The sequence below is a fragment of the Bombina bombina genome, chromosome 9 (genome assembly GCF_027579735.1).
Source record: "Bombina bombina isolate aBomBom1 chromosome 9, aBomBom1.pri, whole genome shotgun sequence".
NCBI lineage: Eukaryota > Metazoa > Chordata > Amphibia > Anura > Bombinatoridae > Bombina > Bombina bombina.
Genome location: NC_069507.1, coordinates 128474406 through 128493491, shown reverse-complemented (window position 1 = coordinate 128493491; position 19086 = coordinate 128474406). Strand labels below are relative to the sequence as shown.

At 39.6% G+C, this 19086-nt stretch overlaps 1 protein-coding gene across 2 annotated transcripts in view; it reads left to right on the top strand.

The window, feature by feature from the left end:
• CLCF1 (cardiotrophin like cytokine factor 1) overlaps positions 1-15131 on the top strand; it is a 45458-nt gene extending 30327 nt beyond the window's left edge. For both annotated transcript variants that reach the window (XM_053692367.1, XM_053692368.1), the window contains exon 3: positions 10095-15131. In XM_053692367.1, the coding sequence (XP_053548342.1) occupies positions 10095-10586 (492 nt within the window). In that variant the 3' untranslated portion in view covers positions 10587-15131. The remainder of the gene's footprint in view (positions 1-10094) is intronic.
• The last annotated feature ends 3955 nt before the right edge of the window (positions 15132-19086 follow it).

The window sequence follows — 19086 nt, the reverse complement described above, 5'->3', positions numbered from 1 at the left end:
TATATCTATATATACACACACACAGTATATATATATATCTATATACACACACACAGTATATATATATCTATATATACACACACACAGTATATATATATCTATATATACACACACACAGTATATATATATCTATATATACACACACACAGTATATATATTTCTCCTGTTAAGTGTGATCAGTCCACGGGTCATCATTACTTCTGGGATATTACTCCTCCCCAACAGGAAGTGCAAGAGGATTCACCCAGCAGAGCTGCCATATAGCTCCTCCCCTCTACGTCACCTCCAGTCATTCTCTTGCACCCAACGACTAGATAGGATGTGTGAGAGGACTGTGGTGATTATACTTAGTTTTATACCTTCAATCAAAAGTTTGTTATTTTATAATAGCACCGGAGTGTGTTATTCCTTCTCTGGTAGAATTTGAAGAAGAATCTACCTGAGTTTTTACTATGATTTTAGCCGGAGTAGTTAAGATCATATTGCTGTTTCTCGGCCATCTGAGGAGAGGTAAACTTCAGATCAGGGGACAGCGGGCAGATTAATCTGCAAAGAGGTATGTAGCAGCTTATTATTTTCTGACAATGGAATTGATGAGAAAATTCTGCCATACCGATATAATGTAAACTCAGCCTTAAATGCAGTAGCAGCAACTGGTATCAGGCTGTCATGTATGTATATTTTACACTTCAGTATTCTGGGGAATGGCACTTCACTGGAATTATACTGTGTGCATAAGACTTTAGCCTAATTTGCAGGGACTAGCAACAGGCTTTTTTAATAACACTTAATTTATGTTAAACGTTTTTTGCTGGCATGTAAAATCGTTTCATTTTCTGAGGTACTGGGTGAATAAAATATTTTGGGCACTATTTTTTTTTTCCACTTGGCAGTTGTTTTATTTAATTTATGACAGTTTACTGATCTCTCTCACTGTTGTGTGTGAGGGGGAGGGGCCTTTTTTGGCGCTTTTGCTACGCATCAAAAAATTCAGTCAGAAGCTCATTGTATTTCCTGCATGATCCGGTTCATCTCTACAGAACTCAGGGGTCTTCAAAACTTGTTTTGAGGGAGGTAATCACTCACAGCAGAGCTGTGAGATTGTAGTTGACTGTGATAAAAAACGTTTATTTCTGTAACTTTTTTTCTGCTATCAGGGCTAGTTATCCTTTGCTAATGGGAACAAGCCTTTGCTAAAATTGTGTTTTTTACAAAGATTTGATGCTATAACCTTTCAGTTTATTAACTTTCAACTGTCATAACTCTTTCTGTGCTTCTTATAGGCACAGTACGTTTTCATATTATAGTAAATTACTTGAAACGTATTTCCAATTTGCTAGTTTATTTGCTAGTGTGTTAAACATGTCTGATTCAGAGGAAGACATCTGTGCTATATGTGCTAATGCCAAAGTGGAGCCCAATAGAAATTTATGTACTAACTGCATTGATGCTACTTTAAATAAAAGTCAATCTGTACAAATTGAACACATTTCACCAAACAACGAGGGGAGAGTTATGCCGACTAACTCGCCTCACGTGTCAGTACCTGCATCTCCCGCTCGGGAGGTGCGTGATATTGTGGCGCCGAGTACATCTGGGCGGCCATTACAAATCACATTACAGGATATGGCTACTGTTATGACTAAAGTTTTGGCTAAATTACCAGAACTAAGAGGTAAGCGTGATCACTCTGGGGTGAGAACAGAGTGCGCTGATAATGTTAGGGCCATGTCAGATACTGCGTCACAACTTGCAGAACATGAGGACGGAGAGCTTCATTCTGCGGCTGACGGTTCTGATCCAAACAGATTGGATTCAGATATTTCAAATTTTAAATTTAAGCTGGAAAACCTCCGTGTATTACTAGGGGAGGTGTTAGCGGCTCTGAATGATTGTAACACAGTTGCAATACCAGAGAAAATGTGTAGGTTGGATAAATATTTTGCGGTACCGTCGAGTACTGACGTTTTTCCTATACCTAAGAGACTTACTGAAATTGTTACTAAGGAGTGGGATAGACCCGGTGTGCCGTTCTCACCCCCTCCGATATTTAGAAAGATGTTTCCAATAGACACCACCACACGGGACTTATGGCAAACGGTCCCTAAGGTGGAGGGAGCAGTTTCTACTTTAGCTAAGCGTACCACTATCCCGGTGGAGGATAGCTGTGCCTTTTCAGATCCAATGGATAAAAAGTTAGAGGGTTACCTTTAGAAAATGTTTGTTCAACAAGGTTTTATATTGCAACCCCTTGCGTGCATTGTGCCTGTCACGGCTGCAGCAGCGTTTTGGTTTGAGTCTCTGGAAGAGACACTTGAATCAGCTCCGTTAGATGAGATTACACACAAGCTTAAAACTCTTAAGTTAGCTAACTCATTTATTTCAGATGCCGTAGTACATTTAACTAAGCTTACGGCTAAGAATTCCGGATTCGCCATTCAGGTGCGCAGAGCACTGTGGCTAAAATCCTGGTCAGCTGACGTTACTTCTAAGTCTAAATTACTTAATATACCTTTCAAAGGGCAGACCTTATTCGGGCCCGGATTGAAAGAGATTATCGCTGACATTACAGGAGGTAAAGGCCATGCCCTGCCTCAAGACAGAGCCAAACCTAAGGCTAGACAGTCTAATTTTCGTTCCTTTCGGAATTTCAAAGCAGGAGCAGCATCAACTTCCTCTGCTCCAAAACAAGAAGGATCTGTTGCTCGCTACAGACAAGGCTGGAGACCTAACCAGTCCTGGAACAAGGGCAAGCAGGCCAGGAAACCTGCTGCTGCCCCTAAAACAGCATGAATCGAGGGCCCCCGATCCGGGAACGGATCTAGTGGGGGGCAGACTTTCTCTCTTCGCCCAGGCTTGGGCAAGAGATGTCCAGGATCCCTGGGCGCTAGAGATCATATCTCAGGGATACCTTCTGGACTTCAAATACTCTCCCCCAAGAGAGAGATTTCATCTGTCAAGGTTGTCAACAAACCAAATAAAGAAAGAGGCGTTTCTACGCTGCGTACAAGAGCTTTTATTAATGGGAGTAATCCATCCAGTTCCACGGTCGGAACAGGGACAAGGGTTTTACTCAAATCTGTTTGTGGTTCCCAAAAAAGAGGGAACTTTCAGGCCAATTCTGGATTTAAAGATCCTAAACAAATTCCTAAGAGTTCCATCGTTCAAAATGGAGACTATTCGAACAATTTTACCCATGATCCAAAAGGGTCAGTACATGACCACAGTGGATTTAAAAGATGCTTACCTTCACATACCGATCCACAAAGATCATTACCGGTATCTAAGGTTTGCCTTTCTAGACAGGCATTACCAGTTTGTAGCTCTTCCATTCGGATTGGCTACGGCTCCAAGAATTTTCACAAAGGTTCTGGGTGCTCTTCTGGCGGTACTAAGACCGCGAGGAATTTCGGTAGCTCCGTACCTAGACGACATTCTGATACAAGCTTCAAGCTTTCAAACTGCCAAGTCTCATACAGAGTTAGTACTGGCATTTCTAAGGTCGCATGGATGGAAGGTGAACGAAAAGAAGAGTTCTCTCTTTCCACTCACAAGAGTTCCCTTCCTGGGGACTCTTATAGATTCTGTAGAAATTAAAATTTACCTGACAGAAGACAGGTTAACAAAACTTCAAAGTGCATGCCGTGTCCTTCATTCCATTCAACACCCGTCAGTGGCTCAATGCATGGAGGTAATCGGCTTAATGGTAGCGGCAATGGACATAGTACCCTTTGCACGCCTACACCTCAGACCGCTGCAATTGTGCATGCTAAGTCAGTGGAATGGGGATTACTCAGACTTGTCCCCTTCTCTGAATCTGGATCAAGAGACCAGAAATTCTCTTCTATGGTGGCTTTCTCGGCCACATCTGTCCAGGGGGATGCCATTCAGCAGGCCAGACTGGACAATTGTAACAACAGACGCCAGCCTACTAGGTTGGGGCGCCGTCTGGAATTCTCTGAAGGCTCAGGGACAATGGAATCAGGAGGAGAGTCTCCTACCAATAAACATTCTGGAATTGAGAGCAGTTCTCAATGCCCTTCTGGTTGCCCCAGTTGACAACTCGGGGGTTCATCAGGTTTCAGTCGGACAACATCACGACTGTAGCTTACATCAACCATCAGGGAGGGACAAGAAGCTCCCTAGCAATGATGGAAGTATCAAAGATAATTCGCTGGGCAGAGTCTCACTCTTGCCACCTGTCAGCAATCCACATCCCGGGAGTGGAGAACTGGGAGGCGGATTTTTTAAGTCGTCAGACTTTTCATCCGGGGGAGTGGGAACTTCATCCGGAGGTCTTTGCCCAAATACTTCGACATTGGGGCAAACCAGAGATAGATCTCATGGCGTCTCGACAGAACGCCAAGCTTCCTCGTTACGGGTCCAGATCCAGGGATCCGGGAGCGGTCCTGATAGATGCCTTGACAGCACCTTGGACCTTCAGGATGGCTTATGTGTTTCCACCCTTCCCGATGCTTCCTCGATTGATTGCCAGAATCAAACAGGAGAGAGCATCAGTGATTCTAATAGCGCCTGCATGGCCACGCAGGACTTGGTATGCAGATCTGGTGGACATGTCATCCTGTCCACCTTGGTCTCTACCTCTGAAACAGGACCTTCTGATACAGGGTCCTTTCAAACATCAAAATCTAACTTCTCTGAAGCTGACTGCTTGGAAATTGAACGCTTGATTTTATCAAAACGTGGTTTTTCTGAGTCAGTTATTGATACCTTAATACAGGCTAGGAAGCCTGTTACCAGAAAGATTTACCATAAAATATGGCGTAAATACCTATATTGGTGCGAATCCAAAGGTTACTCTTGGAGTAAGGTTAGGATTCCTAGGATATTGTCTTTTCTACAAGAAGGTTTAGAAAAGGGTTTATCCGCTAGTTCCTTAAAGGGACAGATCTCAGCTCTGTCCATTCTGTTGCACAAACGTCTGTCAGAAGTTCCAGACGTTCAGGCTTTTTGTCAGGCTTTGGCCAGGATTAAGCCTGTGTTTAAAACTGTTGCTCCGCCATGGAGTTTAAACCTTGTTCTTAACGTTTTACAGGGCGTTCCGTTTGAACCCCTTCATTCCATTGATATAAAGTTGTTATCTTGGAAAGTTCTATTTTTAATGGCTATTTCCTCGGCTCGAAGAGTCTCTGAGTTATCAGCCTTACATTGTGATTCTCCTTATTTGATTTTTCACTCGGATAAGGTAGTTCTGCGTACTAAACCTGGGTTCTTACCTAAGGTAGTCACTAACAGGAATATCAATCAAGAGATTGTTGTTCCATCCTTGTGTCCAAATCCTTCTTCAAGGAAGGAACGACTTCTGCACAATCTGGATGTAGTTCGTGCCCTAAAATTTTATTTACAGGCAACTAAAGATTTTCGACAAACGTCTTCCCTGTTTGTCGTTTACTCTGGTCAGAGGAGAGGTCAAAAAGCTTCTGCTACCTCTCTCTCTTTTTGGCTTCGTAGCATAATACGTTTAGCTTATGAGACTGCTGGACAGCAGCCTCCTGAAAGAATTACAGCTCATTCTACTAGAGCTGTGGCTTCCACTTGGGTCTTTAAGAATGAGGCCTCTGTTGAACAGATTTCCAAGGCTGCAACTTGGTCTTCGCTTCATACTTTTTCCAAATTTTACAAATTTGACACTTTTGCTTCTTCGGAGGCTATTTTTGGGAGAAAGGTTCTTCAGGCAGTGGTTCCTTCTGTATAAAGAGCCTGCCTGTCCCTCCCGTCATCCGTGTACTTTTGCTTTGGTATTGGTATCCCAGAAGTAATGATGACCCGTGGACTGATCACACTTAACAGGAGAAAACATAATTTATGCTTACCTGATAAATTCCTTTCTCCTGTAGTGTGATCAGTCCACGGCCCGCCCTGTTTTTTACGGCAGGTAAATATTTTTTTAAATTATACTCCAGTCACCACTACACCCTTTGGCTTCTCCTTTCTCGTTGGTCCTTGGTCGAATGACTGGAGGTGACGTAGAGGGGAGGAGCTATATGGCAGCTCTGCTGGGTGAATCCTCTTGCACTTCCTGTTGGGGAGGAGTAATATCCCAGAAGTAATGATGACCCGTGGACTGATCACACTACAGGAGAAAGGAATTTATCAGGTAAGCATAAATTATGTTATCTATATATATACACACACACAGTATATATATATCTATATATACACACACACACACACACAGTATATATATATATCTATATATACACACACACAGTATATATATATCTATATATACACACACACACAGTATATATATATCTATATATACACACACACAGTATATATATATCTATATATACACACACACAGTATATATATATCTATATATACACACACACACACACAGTATATATATATATATCTATATATACACACACACAGTATATATATATCTATATATACACACACACACACACAGTATATATATATATATCTATCTATATATACACACACACAGTATATATATATCTATATATACACACACACAGTATATATATATCTATATATACACACACACACACACACAGTATATATATATATATATATATATCTATATATACACACACACAGTATATATATATCTATATACACACACACAGTATATATATATCTATATATACACACACACAGTATATATATATCTATATATACACACACACAGTATATATATATCTATATATACACACACACAGTATATATATATCTATATATACACACACACAGTATATATATATATCTATATATACACACACACACACACACAGTATATATATATATATATATATATATATATATATATATCTATATCTATATATACACACACACAGTATATATATATCTATATATACACACACACAGTATATATATATCTATATATATATACACCCACCCACACACAGTATATATATATATATATATATACATATACACACACACACACTATATATATATATATATATATATACACACACACACACACTCACACACACAGTATATATATATATATATACACACACACACACACACACACACACAGTATATATATATATATATATACACACACACACACACACACACACAGTATATATATATATATATATATATACACACACACACACAGTATATATATATATACACACACACACACACACACACACAGTATATATATATACACACACACAGTATATATATATCTATGTATATATCTCACACATTACACTGTGAGTTACTCTAAACCACAACAATAGTCCTTTGATTGGCTGTAATAACCTGTGCAAAAAATATCATGACTAGAGGGGCTGCCTAAAAGCTTTGGAAAATGTAAATACAGCATTAAAGGGACATTAAACACTTTTCTATGGTAATATAAAATGATAAGTTTCATTTATAAAAACAACTCTGCTATATACTTTCAGTATTTATTTTGTAAGGTTTCCTGTAATTCCACTCTGAAATTGTGAGCTTTTCAATTCCTATTAGAAATGGAAGTGCAGAACACTTTTATATTCCACACAGTCATAGGGGCCCATTTATCAAGCTCTGGATGGAGCTTGAGGGCCCGTGTCTTTGGCGAGCCTTCAGACTCGCCAGAAACACCAGTCTAAAGACCGCTGCTCCATAACCTGTCCGCCTGCTCTGAGCAGGCGGACAGACATCGCCGCAATTCAACCCGATTGAGAATGATCGGGTTGATTGATACCCCCCTGCTGGCGGCGTTGCACCAGCGGCTCACAAGAGCTGCTGGTGCAATGCTGAATAAGGAGAGCGTATTGCTCTCCGCATTCAGCGAGGTCTGTCGGACCTGATCCGCACTGTCGGATCAGGTTCTACAGACCTTTGTTAAATAGGCCCCATTGGCTGTACTCTCTAGTGACCTATTTATAACTGTCCCTAATTGGCCACAGCAGAGAAGGTAACTTAAGTTATAATATGGCAGCTTCCATTGTTTTATAGACACTAAGGGCTCGATGATTAAAAACTCTCTGGTCTGGCGAGATTATTAAAGAATGCTTGCCAGTCCTTCTATTTCCCTGGTGGAATGATCTAAAGCCACTTTTTACCCTGAAAACACTAAGGGGCGTATACAGCATTTTCATATGAAATTTGCACAACAAAATTCGTATTTTAAACATTATACAAAACAAATATTTGAACCATTCACACAAAAATAAGTAGGGGAAAATTGTATTGTTAAGGTGCATCAAAAATCGTAATAAAATTCTTCACCAAAATCACCAAAAATCGTATGTTAACAAAAAAGTAAAATTTGTATGTAATTTACACAGGAATTAATCAAATTAAATATGCACAGCGTAAATCGTAATTTGTAGTACAATGGATGTGCAAAACACACACAGAAATCTGAACGTATAAATACAAAATGCAAAGCGTAATTTTAATTTTTTCGTAAAATGGGCTGAACATGGGCATTCCATGGGCGTATATGAAAATGTCTCTCTAATCCCAGCTTAATTCTATGAAGATTTTCGCACTGCAGATCTTAGTTTTTTCTCGCCAACTAAAAGGTGGCAAGCTTTTCTCAAAACATTACGTACACTTATAACCCCAATAGAAAAACAAATGCATACTAAAATATAGGTGAATGTAAGATGCTCTATGCAGAAAGCAGCATAATGTGGGTTATATTGGCTGTAGGATTTTAAAGTGCTCCCCCTGCTAACTTCGCACTAAGGAGTGAAGTGTCCCTATCCAGCAATCTCCATTACTTTTAATAGGAGCCATCTCGCCACTTGCAGAGACTGCACTTTTTTTTACGATCATTGCACGAGGGCAACCCGGCGAGAAAAAGTAGGTTTGAGCTGGGAAAGATGATATCATCGAGCCCTAAAACTTTACACTTATTTTGTCACTATTTAAACAACTAATACAACTTTAAAAAATACATCTACATGTTCTCAGACTAATCTATTCTTTGAATGCATCATTCTATCTAGCATTTATTTAGTGTTTAATGTCCTGTTAAAATTTCCAAAAACAGCATTGTGCAATCAAAATATTTCACTGAAATGCATTATGGACTAGATTACAAGTGGAGCGCAATAGAAAGCACAGGGTGCATTATCTTTTGTGCAACATCACACAAAGAATAAAGCACAATCTGGTATTACAAATGGATGGTTAAATATTTTAAACAAAGCATTTTAATGTGGCCAAAACGTTTTTAGGATGCTCATTATACTCTTATTACAAGTAGGGATTTAAGTGACGCGCTCAAGCACAGTCCAAAATACAGCTGTAATGTAATGGTGTTTACGACCATAAGTAAATTATGAATAGTATAGCACAGAACTACATAAATAACTCAATTACTTTCAGGCTATTGTCTTAGTGCACCATCGGTATAGTGCTCAACATGAATTTTACTGTGCGCGGCCCCAGTAGTCTATTATGTGAGGGATTTAGTGCGCCCACGATATTCAGTTTACAGATGTTAGTGTGCCCTAGACCAGGACTCTTAACAGGACCCTTAACAGGCCAGATATTCATTATATCTTAACTAGAGCACAGGTGAAATAATCATCTGATCAGTAACCATGGTTACTCACTTGCTCTCGCCCTTCAGATGATTATTTCACCTGTGCTCTAGTTAAGATATAATGAATATCTGGCCTGTTAAGGGTGCTGAGGACTGGAGTTGAGACTAAGGCAATAAAAAAATATCTTTGGATTCGTAATATGAGCACAAAAAGAGAGGTTTTACTGATTTTTGCATTCCGCTTGTAATCTAGGCCGAAATGTTTTGCTGATCATTTTGTAGGTTGATGTCCCTTTAAGGGATTTACCTCTTTGTTTCTATTGCAGTTCATAAACACAAGGCATAACTGCTCAATATTACAAGGTGTTAGGTTGTCCTTTAAAGTGTTCACACATGCTGTTTATTCGTTTCAGCTAACTAAACACAAACCCTTAATAAAGCGAGCACACTGATAACCTGCTGTGCTCAGATATTGCAGGCGCCAGCTAATAAAGTATACAGAACATAACGCTTTTATTATGTACTTGTTATAAAGAGAGCATCACAGTTCTCATTTAATCGCTACTTTTCTTTTCATCAGCTGAATTACCTTGGGCCTCCCTTCAACGACCCAGATTTTAATCCTCCACGTGCAGGGGGGCCTGACACAATTCCCAGTGCGTCTGTGGACTTTCACCTGTGGAGGAACCTGAATGATGGTTTACGTCTGGCGGAGAATCACCGGGCATACAGCCTGCTCCTCTGCTACCTGCGTTCCATTGATGGGGAGGTGGCTCGAACTGAATTACGAAGGAGTCTTGGCCGCTTCTGTTCTAACCTGCAAGGTCTGGTGGTTAGTATTGCAGGAGTCATGTCCTCCTTGGGTTACCAACCCCCACAGGAGATGGTCACAACCTCCTCTCCTCCAGCACTGGGTTTCGGGAGGGGTAATGACTTCTTACGCAAAATGGAAGACTTCTGGTTACTGAAAGAACTGCAGATCTGGCTCTGGAGGTCAGCCAAGGACTTTAACCGACTCAAAAGAAGGGTACCAGCTGTTGTAGCCTTCAGGGTGGAGTCTCGTGGTTTCTGAGGTAGTGGTGGAGATGCAACTATTGTTTTTCTAAGCTGTTGACAACAGTGATAACCATGAAAAAAAGGCCAGTAGGAGTAATGTGTAACCACTGGTACATTGCATGGTCATTAAATATGGAGTCAAGTCATGCAGAAGAAGATAATGGGGGTGTTCTGGGGGTTGCATCAGGAACATGGGAGACTAAGTGATATAAAGCAGGAGGCAGTACTGATGCTAATGGCAGAAAGGGATTTAACAGCTGAATGTGTGTTGCTGCCTTAGTCAGAAGGGTTATGAGCAGCAGTCAATTGCATAACTAAAATGTATCTCTGCTGAAGGCAATTTTATGATAAAGCAGGGATTCCTTTTTCTGTATTCTGTAAAAAAAAAAAATCCACATGGGAAAAATAGATTGCCTTTACTATTCCATTGCCACTACAGAAGTAGACCTTGTTACCCACTAGTGTGTGTGTGTTGTAAGATTTTTTTTAATAATCCTATAAATACAAATGGCCCCCAAATAACAAACATAATTTTAAAGTGCTCTGCAGTTATTTGCAAATTATTTTCAATCTGCCTTAAAACTTCAAAATAACCATCCACAATAGGATAGCTGCTAATAATACTATTTATAATAATCTGAGACAAAATTTAATTGTCTTCCTTGTGTTTGCCCTTAGTAAAATGGCACACCTCATCACCAAGTATTGGCCAGTACTCTTGCTAATTAGCTGTTTTAATTTGTGATCTGATAAGCCGTTTTAAAAGTTTTGACATAGCAAAATAACAATTAATACAACACAGCCCTTATTCCAGCCCACTTTAAAAAAGCAATTGTAAATGTCAATTAACTCTTTATTATTGTTTTAATCAACACCCAAAAACCTCTTAAAAATCTATTTACCTATTATCAGACCATGCCATTCAGATTAAGGAGTAGATTTAACAAATGTCGGGCGGACATGATTCAAAGAGCGGATCATGTCTGCCAACATCGCTAAATGCCGACAGCATACGCTGTCAGCATTTAACATAGCGCAAGCATTTCTGGTGAAATCCTTGTGCTATCCCCCTGCCCATTCGCGACCAATCGGCCGCTAGCAGGGGCTGTCAATCATCTCGATCGGGATAATTGCTGTCCACCACCTCAGAGGTGGCAGAAGAGTTAAGGAGCAGTGGTCTTACGACCGCTGCTTCTTAACTTAAGTTTCAGGCGGACCTGAAACTTCTGGGGTGAACTGCTTGTTAAATCTACCCCTAAGCATCCAAGTCCAGCTGAAAAAGACTTTTACAAATCGTCAATAAAGGTCGCCCTGAAAAAATTAACATTTAATGGATGCTTTTAGAATTAATTCTTAATCATAAGATGACACTTCTTGTTTAATTATTACACTTAGGTTTTTATAAAAGTGTTTTTTTAAGTATTTTATTACAGTGTTTTGGGGTAAAACATCACATACAGCATGCAACAAAATATGCTGAACATGAGAGAGTGAAATTTGGTCTTATACAAAGTCTATCAATAAATCAACTAATACAATGTTTTGCATGAAATTTGGTGACCAGAGGAAATTGTTTTTTTTTAGATCACTTACCCAGTTTGTGGAGCTGGAAGTTGTAAATGAAGATGTTGTAATTATCAGTGTCTTCTATCATAGGTGCTAACAGCATTAATATGTTGCATAGCAGAGAGATTATGGGGCATATGCCTCTGTTTCCGCGCAAGCCTTCAGGCTCGTTGGAAACAGAAGTTATGAATGCTCCATAACTTGTCCGCCTACTCTGAGGCGGCCGACAGAAATCAACCCGATCGAATACGATCAGGTTGATTGACACTCCCTGCTAGCGGCCAATTGGCCGCAAATCTGCAGGGGGCGGCATTGCACTAGCAGTTCACAAGAACTGCAGGTGCAATAATAAATGCTGACAGTCTATGCTGTCTGCATTTATCGATGTGCAGCGGACATGATCCGCTATATCGTATTATGTCCGCTCGCACCATAGTAAATAGGCCCCTATAAGTTTAGTGGCAAGATTTGAATGTATACCTTTGAGAAGTTACTTTTTTCAAAAAGCTGTAAACTTGCAGGCAATTAAAGGGATCTGAAATGTTCTTTTGTGATTCAGATAGATCATGCAATGTTAAACAAAATTGGCTTCATTCTCTTGGTATCCTTTGTTGAAGAGCATACCTGAGTATTCTCAGGCGCATCAATGCACTGCTGGGAGTTATCTGCTGATTGATGGTTGCACATGTATGCCTTTTCTCATTGGCTCACTAGATGCGTTTAGCTAGCTCCCAGTAGTGCACTGCAGCTCCTACAAACAAAGGATAACAATAAAATTAAGTAAATTGGAAAGTTGTTTAAAATTATTTTCTCTCTCTTAATCATGAAACAAACAAAATTGGGTTTCAAGTCCCTTTAAGTGAATTATATCCCATTGTAATGTTAGCCAGCGAACACTACCATTACATAATATTGTAAATAGGCCACATTTTAAGAAGGTCATGCAAATGGGTAAAGAGAATAAAATACCAAGGTTCCTTGATAAATTAAAGGAAGAACATTTTAAAACAAATAGATACAAAAAAACACTAAAGATATCAGATGATTCAGTAAACATTAAAGGGACTGAAGTCAAAATTAAACTTAAATGGATTGGATAGATCATGCTTCTATTATCATTTTGATTGGTTTAATTAAGCTCAGGAGTGTGCAAGTGTCTTCAGCCATCTTGCTGCAGTGTTTGCAGCAATGTTCATAACAATGTTATACATAGTTACATAGAAGCATATATTTTGATGGCAGATAAGAACCATAGGCCCAACAAGTCTGCCTAAAAATACTTATACTTAGGTACTTATCTAGTTTGTAGGGTAGCCTTATGCTCATCCCAGACATTCTTGAAGTCCGCTGCTGCTGTGAATGCTAAAGGGATAATCTAGTCAAAATTAAAATTTCATGATTCAGAAAGAGCATGCAATTTTAAGCAACTTTCTAATTTACTCCTTTTATCAATTTGTCTTTGTTATCTTGGTATCTTTATTTGAATGTAAGCTTAGGAGCCGGACCATTTTTGGTTCAGCACCTGGGTAGCACTTGCTAATTGGTGGCTACTTTTAGATACCAATCAGAAAGCGCTACCCAGGTGTTGAAGCAAAAATGGGCTGGCTTCTACGCTTACATTCATGCTTTTTCAAATAAAGATACCAAGAAAAAGTGATAATGGGAGTAAATTAGAAAGTTGCTTAAAATTGCCTGCTCTATTTGAATCATGAAAGTTTAATTTTGATTAGACTATTCCTTAAAGACACGTGCACGCTCCTATCATCTTACCTTGCTTTATTTTTCAGCAAAGGATACCAAGAGAACAAAGCAACTTTGATAATCACAGTAAATTGGAAAATTATTTAAAGTTGCACGCTCTATATGTATCATTAATTTAAAATTTTGACTTTACTGTCCATGATTACATCAGCATCTACATTTATTTTTTTCATATCTCTGTATGTGTATTTTTGATACTATGGGGCTGATTTATCATCGGTCTGTCGGACATGATCCGCTCAGCTGATCATGTCCGACAGACCAATTGCTTGTGCAATGATAAGTGCTGTCTGCATTCATCAATATGAATGCAGACAGCACTTATTGCACAAGCAATTCTTGTGAACTGCTTGTGCAATGCCGCCCCCTGCAGATTTGCGGCCAATCGGCCGCTAGCAGGAGGTGTCCATCAGCCCGATCATATAAGATCGGGCGGATTGATGTCCACAGCCTCAGAGGCGGCGGACCAGTTAAGTAGCAGCTTCATGACTGAAGACTCGTGTGGAAACAGGGCCATTCGGAGCTTGGTAATTCTGCACCATTGTATGTATAACAATTGCCACTTTTGTATTTGTTTGTACATATGTCCCTGTGGGTACATTTTCTATGTGAAAATATATTCAATGTGTTATTTGCCTATGTATGTTTTATATTTGTCCTTGTCTGTATGGCGCTGACCTATCTGCTCATTAGTAATTACATATTTATTTATTGTCGTTCGAAATGTTATTTATTTTTTTTCTTTCTATTTATTTTTGAGTTCCAAGGAGTACTTGTATTTACTTGGATATATATGACGATGTATATATGATTGTTAAAATATACCTAGAGATATAGATATATCTCTAGGTGTATATATGTAAAGGTACAAATAAATGTCTACACTGCCATACTGATTAGACTGTGTATGTATGTCTATAGGAATTGATAAGAAAAAATCAAGGCATAAGCTAAATGTCTGATTTCTGTGTACATATAATGTAAATCATAGGTACAGACAAGTCTTTTACATAGTGTGTGTCTCTCATGTATGGATAATTCTCATTGAATACTATGCATTCTATTTTAATAAAGATTGTCAGGGTGTAAAAAAACAAAAAACAAACACTTTTCATACAGTTACTGATATTTTCTGAGTGTATAAACCATGTACCCAAGAGACTGTACAAGAGGTATGGATGCAGGCACACTATGTGCCTCAGTCTAATTGCTTAATAAATGGCTTTTATATGTATTAATGAATCTTTGGTTTATCCATATATGCACACATTTCAAATCTAATACCATACATTACATTATGTAAAGCTTTGCAAAAGCTAATTTCCTTGTTATATTGTTACTATTATTGATATTTTTTTTCATTTTTTGCCTCCTTTTAAAAAGTGTTTTTTCCATTGCCCACAGAGAAGCTGTAATTCATCTTGCAGACTTCAAAACACAGAGGCCCAAATATTCAGAGCATCGGTCTGTCAATATTTTCTAAAAAAAAAAAAGGGGGGGCGGACACACAAAGGTCCGGCAAGTGGCTATGTGTATAGGATATAATGGGGAGTGCTACGTCAGTTAAACATCGCTATCATCTCCAGTTGTCCGCACTTTCTGTAGCCGGGGGATGTCATATTTGAAGTGTTCCTACACAGTGCAGATGCACTGTCTGGACTGTGTAGGAACACTTCAAATATGGCACTGATCACTGAAACCAAACACCGTTTCTGTGTAGGAACACTTCAAATAATGCCTGTGACCTAACTGTAACTACACCTACACTGTGTGCCTCACACTGTAAAGTCTCGCTACTGAAAAGGTAGTGAGACAAACATGGCTAATACCTGCATAACCTGCACTTCAGGGATTGTAATTTATTGCATTGCTGGTGATGTATCTCAATCAAAGTGCATGTTACTCCCAGAGAACACCTACACCTATGTCTTTATCTAGCTATGCTCCCCCTGGAACACCCAGCTTATGCCCTAATACTGCCTACACCTACATCATGTCTTAGCTATACTCCCCTGAAACGCCCAGCTAACTCCCACAGACCACCTATGTCATGTCTTCATTATAATCCCCCTGGAACGCCCGGCTAACGTCCACAGAATGCCTGCACCGACGTAATATCTGCAATCTACCTGACTAATAAAGTATATTAAAAAAATACTCCCTATAATAAACAAGAGGAGCTATGTCGCTACATTTATATCCTATAATAAAATGATATGCATTGTCATGTATAATGCATATTATTTTAAGTATTTAATCTAATTTAAAATGTAGTTATTTTTTATTCATTTTATTATTTTAAACATAAATATCTAATTTAAATTAGATATTTATGCTTAAAATAATATATATTTCTCCTGTTAAGTGTGGTCAGTCCACGGGTCATCATTACTTCTGGGATATTAACTCCTCCCCAACAGGAAGTGCAAGAGGATCACCCAGCAGAGCTGCTATATAGCTCCTCCCCTCTACGTCACACCCAGTCATTCTCTTGCACCCAACTAATAGATAGGATGTGTGAGAGGACTGTGGTGATTATACTTAGTTTTATACCTTCAATCAAAAGTTTGTTATTTTATAACAGCACCGGAGTGTGTTGTTCCTTCTCTGGTAGAATTTGAAGAAGAATCTACCTGAGTTTTTTGTATGATTTTAGCCGGCGTAGTTAAGATCATATTTGCTGTTCTCGGCCATCTGAGGAGTGAGGTAAACTTCAGATCAGGGGACAGCGGGCAGGTTAATCTGCAAAGAGGTATGTAGCAGCATATTATTTTCTGACAATGGAATTGACTGAGAGAATTCTGCCATACCGATATAATGTAAGCTCAGCCTCAAATGCAGTAGTAGCAACTGGTATCAGGCTGTCATGTATGTATATTTACACTTCAGTATTCTGGGGAATGGCACTTCACTGGGATAATACTGTATGCATAAGACTTTAGCCTAATTTGCAGTGACTAGCAACAGGCTTTCTAATGACATTTCATTTATTTGATGTTAAACGTTTTTGCTGGCATGTTAAATCGTTTAATTATCTGAGGTACTGGGTGAAAAATTGTTTTGGGCACTGTTTTTTTCCACTTGGCAGTCGTTTTATTTAATTTAAGACAGTTTACTGATCTCCCTCACTGTTGTGGGTGAGGGGGAGGGGCCTATTTTGGCGCTTTTGCTACGCATCAGAAAATTCAGTCAGAAGTCTCTTGTCTTCCCTGCATGATCCGGTTCGTCTCTACAGAGCTCAGGGGTCTTCAAAAGTAATTTGAGGGAGGTAATCACTCACAGCAGAGCTGTGAGATTGTGACTGACTGTGATATAAAAAACGTTTATTTTCTGTACATTTTTTCTGCTATTCAGGGTTAGTTATCCATTGCTAATGGGGGCAATCCTTTGCTAAAATTGTGTTTTTACCAGAAAGAATTTGATGTTATAGTTTCTCAAGTTTATTATTTCTCAACTGTTATAACTTTTTCTCTGTGCTTCTTAAAGACACAGTACGTTTTCATTTTATTTGTAAATTGCTTTGAAAAGTATTTCCAAGTTGCTAGTTTAATTGCTAGTGTGTTAAACATGTCTGACTCAGAGGAATATCTCTGTGCTATATGTGCTAAAGCCAAAGTGGAGCCCAATAGAAATTTATGTACTAATTGCATTGATGCTACTTTAAATAAAAGTCAATCTGTACAAATTGAACATCATTCACCAAACAACGAGGGGAGAGTTATGCCGTCTAACTCGCCTCACGTGTCAGTACCTGCATCTCCCGCTCGGGAGGTGCGTGATATTGTAGCGCCGAGTACATCAGGGCGGCCATTACAAATCACATTACAGGATATGGCTAATGTTATGACTGAAGTTTTGGCTAAATTACCAGAACTTAGAGGTAAGCGTGATCACTCTGGGGTGAGAACAGAGGGCGCTGTTGATAATAGGGCCATGTCTGATACTGCGTCACAGTATGCTGAACATGAGGACGGAGAGCTTCAATCTGCAGGTGACGGTTCTGATCCCAATAGAATGGATTCAGACATTTCTAATTTTAAGTTTAAACTCGAAAACCTCCGTGTACTGTTAGGGGAGGTATTAGCAGCTCTGAACGATTGTAACACCGTTGCAATCCCAGAGAAATTATGTAGGCTGGATAGATACTATGCGGTACCGGCGAGTACTGACGTATTTCCTATACCTAAGAGGCTTACAGAGATAATTCTAAGGAGTGGGATAGGCCCGGTGTACCCTTTTCCCCCCCTCCTGTGTTTAGAAAAATGTTTCCAATAGACGCCACCACACGGGACTTATGGCAGACGGTCCCTAAGGTGGAGGGAGCGGTTTCTACTCTGGCTAAGCGTACCACTATCCCGGTGGAGGATAGTGCCTTTTCAGATCCAATGGATAAAAAATTAGAGGGTTACCTTAAGAAAATCTTTGTTCAACAAGGTTTTATAATGCAACCCCTTGAATGTATTGCGTCTGTCTCGGCCGCGGCCGCTTTTTGGTCCGAGTCCCTGGAAGAGACTCTTGACTCAATAACTATAGATGAGATTTCAAACAAGCTTAAAACACTTAAGCTAGCTAATTCATTTGTTTCAGATGCCGTAGTACATTTAACAAAACTTACGGCTAAGAATTCCGGATTCGCCATTCAGGCACGCAGAGCACTGTGGCTAAAATCCTGGTCAGCTGACGTTACTTCTAAATCTAAATTACTTAACATACCTTTCAAAGGGCAGACCTTATTCGGGCCCGGTTTGAAGGAAATTATCGCTGACATTACAGGAGGTAAAGGCCATGCTCTGCCTCAAGACAGAGCCAAACCTAAGGCTAGACAGTCTAATTTTCGTTCCTTTCGTAATTTCAAGGCAGGAGCAGCATCAACTTCCTCTGCTCCAAAACAAGAAGGAGCTGTTGCTCGCTACAGACAAGGCTGGAGACCTAACCAGTCCTGGAACAAGGGCAAGCAGGCCAGAAAACCTGCTGCTGCCCCTAAGACAGCATGAATCGAGGGCCCCCGATCCGGAAACGGATCTAGTGGGGGGCAGACTTTCTCTCTTCGCCCAGGCTTGGGCAAGAGATGTCCAGGATCCCTGGGCGTTAGAGATCATATCTCAGGGATATCTTCTGGACTTCAAATCCTCTCCCCCAAAAGGGAGATTTCATCTGTCAAGGTTGTCAACAAACCAAATAAAGAAAGA